This window comes from Corvus brachyrhynchos, unplaced genomic scaffold (assembly GCF_000691975.1).
Source record: "Corvus brachyrhynchos isolate BGI_N302 unplaced genomic scaffold, ASM69197v1 scaffold2021, whole genome shotgun sequence".
Lineage (NCBI taxonomy): Eukaryota > Metazoa > Chordata > Aves > Passeriformes > Corvidae > Corvus > Corvus brachyrhynchos.
The window spans coordinates 27,295-29,363 of record NW_008236057.1 but is presented as its reverse complement, the minus strand read 5'-3'; the positions used below and the strand labels follow the sequence as shown (position 1 = coordinate 29,363).

The window sequence follows — 2,069 nt, the reverse complement described above, 5'->3', positions numbered from 1 at the left end:
TTTGGGGACTTTTTTGGGATTTATTTGGGAATTCTTTTCAGGATTAGGGAGATACTTGGGAATATTTTTGGGGGATTTTCCAGGAATGCTTTGGGAACGCTGGGGGGAATTTCTGGGAATCGTTTGGGAACTTTTCAGGAATTGTTTTGGGATTTTTTTGGGGAATGATTTGGGATTTATTTGGGAATTTTTCAGGAATTCTTTGGGAATTTTTTGGGGAAGTTTTCAAGAATTCTTAGGGAATTTTTTTTGGAATTTTTCGGGAATTCTTTGAGAATTCTTAAGGGACTTTTTCGGGATTTATTTGGGAAATTTTGGGGAATTTTTTCGGATTTTTTTTTTTGGAATTTTTTGGGAATTCTTTGGGAATTATTTTGGGAATTTTTTGGGAATTATTTGGGAATTTTTGGGAATTATTTTGGGATTTTTTTTGGACTTTTTTGGAATTTTTCAGGAATTATTTGGGAATTTTGGGGGGGAATTCTTTGGGAAGTTTTCAGGAATTCTTTGGGAATTATACAGGATTTATTTGGGACTTTCAAAGGGAATTTTTTGGGGAATTTTTTTGGAAGTTTTCAGGAATTCTTTGGGAATCTTTTTTTTTTAATTTTCCAGGAATTATTTGGGAACTCTCAGGGGACTTTTTTGGGAATTATTTGGGAGTTTTTGGGGAATTCTTTGGGAATTTTGGGGAATTGTTTGGGAATTTGGGGGGAATGTTTGGGAATTTTTCAGGAATTATTTGGGAATTCTTAGGGGACTTTTTTGGGAATTCTTTGGGAATTTTTTGGGGAATTTTTCGGGAATTATTTGGAAATTATTTGGGACTTTTGTCAGGAATTTTCCGTGAATTCTTCGGGAATTTTGGGGGAATTCTTTGGGAATTTTTCCAGGAATTCTTTGGGAATTCTTTGGGAATCGCTTGCGAATTTTTCAGGAATTCTTTGGGAATTTTGGGGGAATTGTTTGGGAATTTTTGGGGAATTTGAGGAATGATTATTATTTATTATTGATTAATTATTGGTTACTGATTAGCGACTATCAATTATTAACAATGATTAATCTTGATTATCGATTATAGCTTATTGATTATCATTATTTAATTATTGGTTGCTGATTAGCGACGATCAATTAATAATGATTAATTTTGACTGTCGATTATAGCTTACTAATGATTATTATTGACTATTGATTAATTATTGGTTGCTGCTTAGCGACGATCGATTATTAATAAGGATTAATTTTTGATTATTGAGCATAGCTTATTATTATGATGGATTATTAATTATTGGTTGCTGCTTAGCGACGATCGATTATTAATAATGATTAATTTTTGACTGTCAATTACAGCTTATTAATTATTATCATTTATTATTGATTAATTATTGGTTACTGATTAACGACAATCGATTATTAATAAGGATTAATTTCTGATTATCGATTACAGCTTATTAATTATTATTATTTATTCTTGAATAATTATTGGTTGCTGATTAGCGACCACGGATTATTAATAATGATTAATTTTGATTCTCGATTCTAGCTTATTAATGATTATTATTTATTATTGATTAATTATTGGTTACTGATTAACGACAATCGATTATTAATAAGGATTAATTTCTGATTCTCGATTCTAGCTTATTAATTATTAATTATTGATCATCGATTATCAAGAATTCCATGAAAAACTTCCCGGAATGGGATCAGGGGACGATTCCCAGAAGCCGAGGACGGCTCCCACCCCAATCTCTCTTCCCAAAGCCCAAAAATTCCCGCCAAAACCAACAACGACAACAAACCCCAACTCCCGGGATTTTTTTCCCGGGATTTTTCCCAATTCCCACCCCAAGGCGGGGAAATCGAATTCCAAAGGGGCCGAAAAAAATTCCTCCGGAAAAGGCGCAAATCCGAGGGGGGAGGGGAATTCCCGAGGGGCGAAGATTCCCGCTCAAAGCTTGGAATTCCCGGGAACAGCGGGAGCCGGGGGCAGCTGCTGCAGCCACTCCAGGAGGATCCGGTTCACCTCGGCCGGCCTGCGGGGAGGGAGGGTTCCCCGGGAAGCCGGG

The 2,069-nt window shown here is 35.5% G+C and overlaps 1 protein-coding gene across 1 annotated transcript in view; it reads right to left on the bottom strand.

Moving 5' to 3' along the window:
• Nucleotides 1–457: 457 nt before the first annotated feature.
• The window catches only part of EPHX2 (epoxide hydrolase 2), a 28,899-nt gene continuing 27,287 nt past the window's right edge, over nucleotides 458–2,069 (bottom strand). Inside the window, exon 11 of the mRNA XM_017731396.1 lies at nucleotides 458–2,036. Within this exon, the coding sequence (XP_017586885.1) occupies nucleotides 1,952–2,036 (85 nt within the window). The 3' untranslated portion in view covers nucleotides 458–1,951. The remainder of the gene's footprint in view (nucleotides 2,037–2,069) is intronic.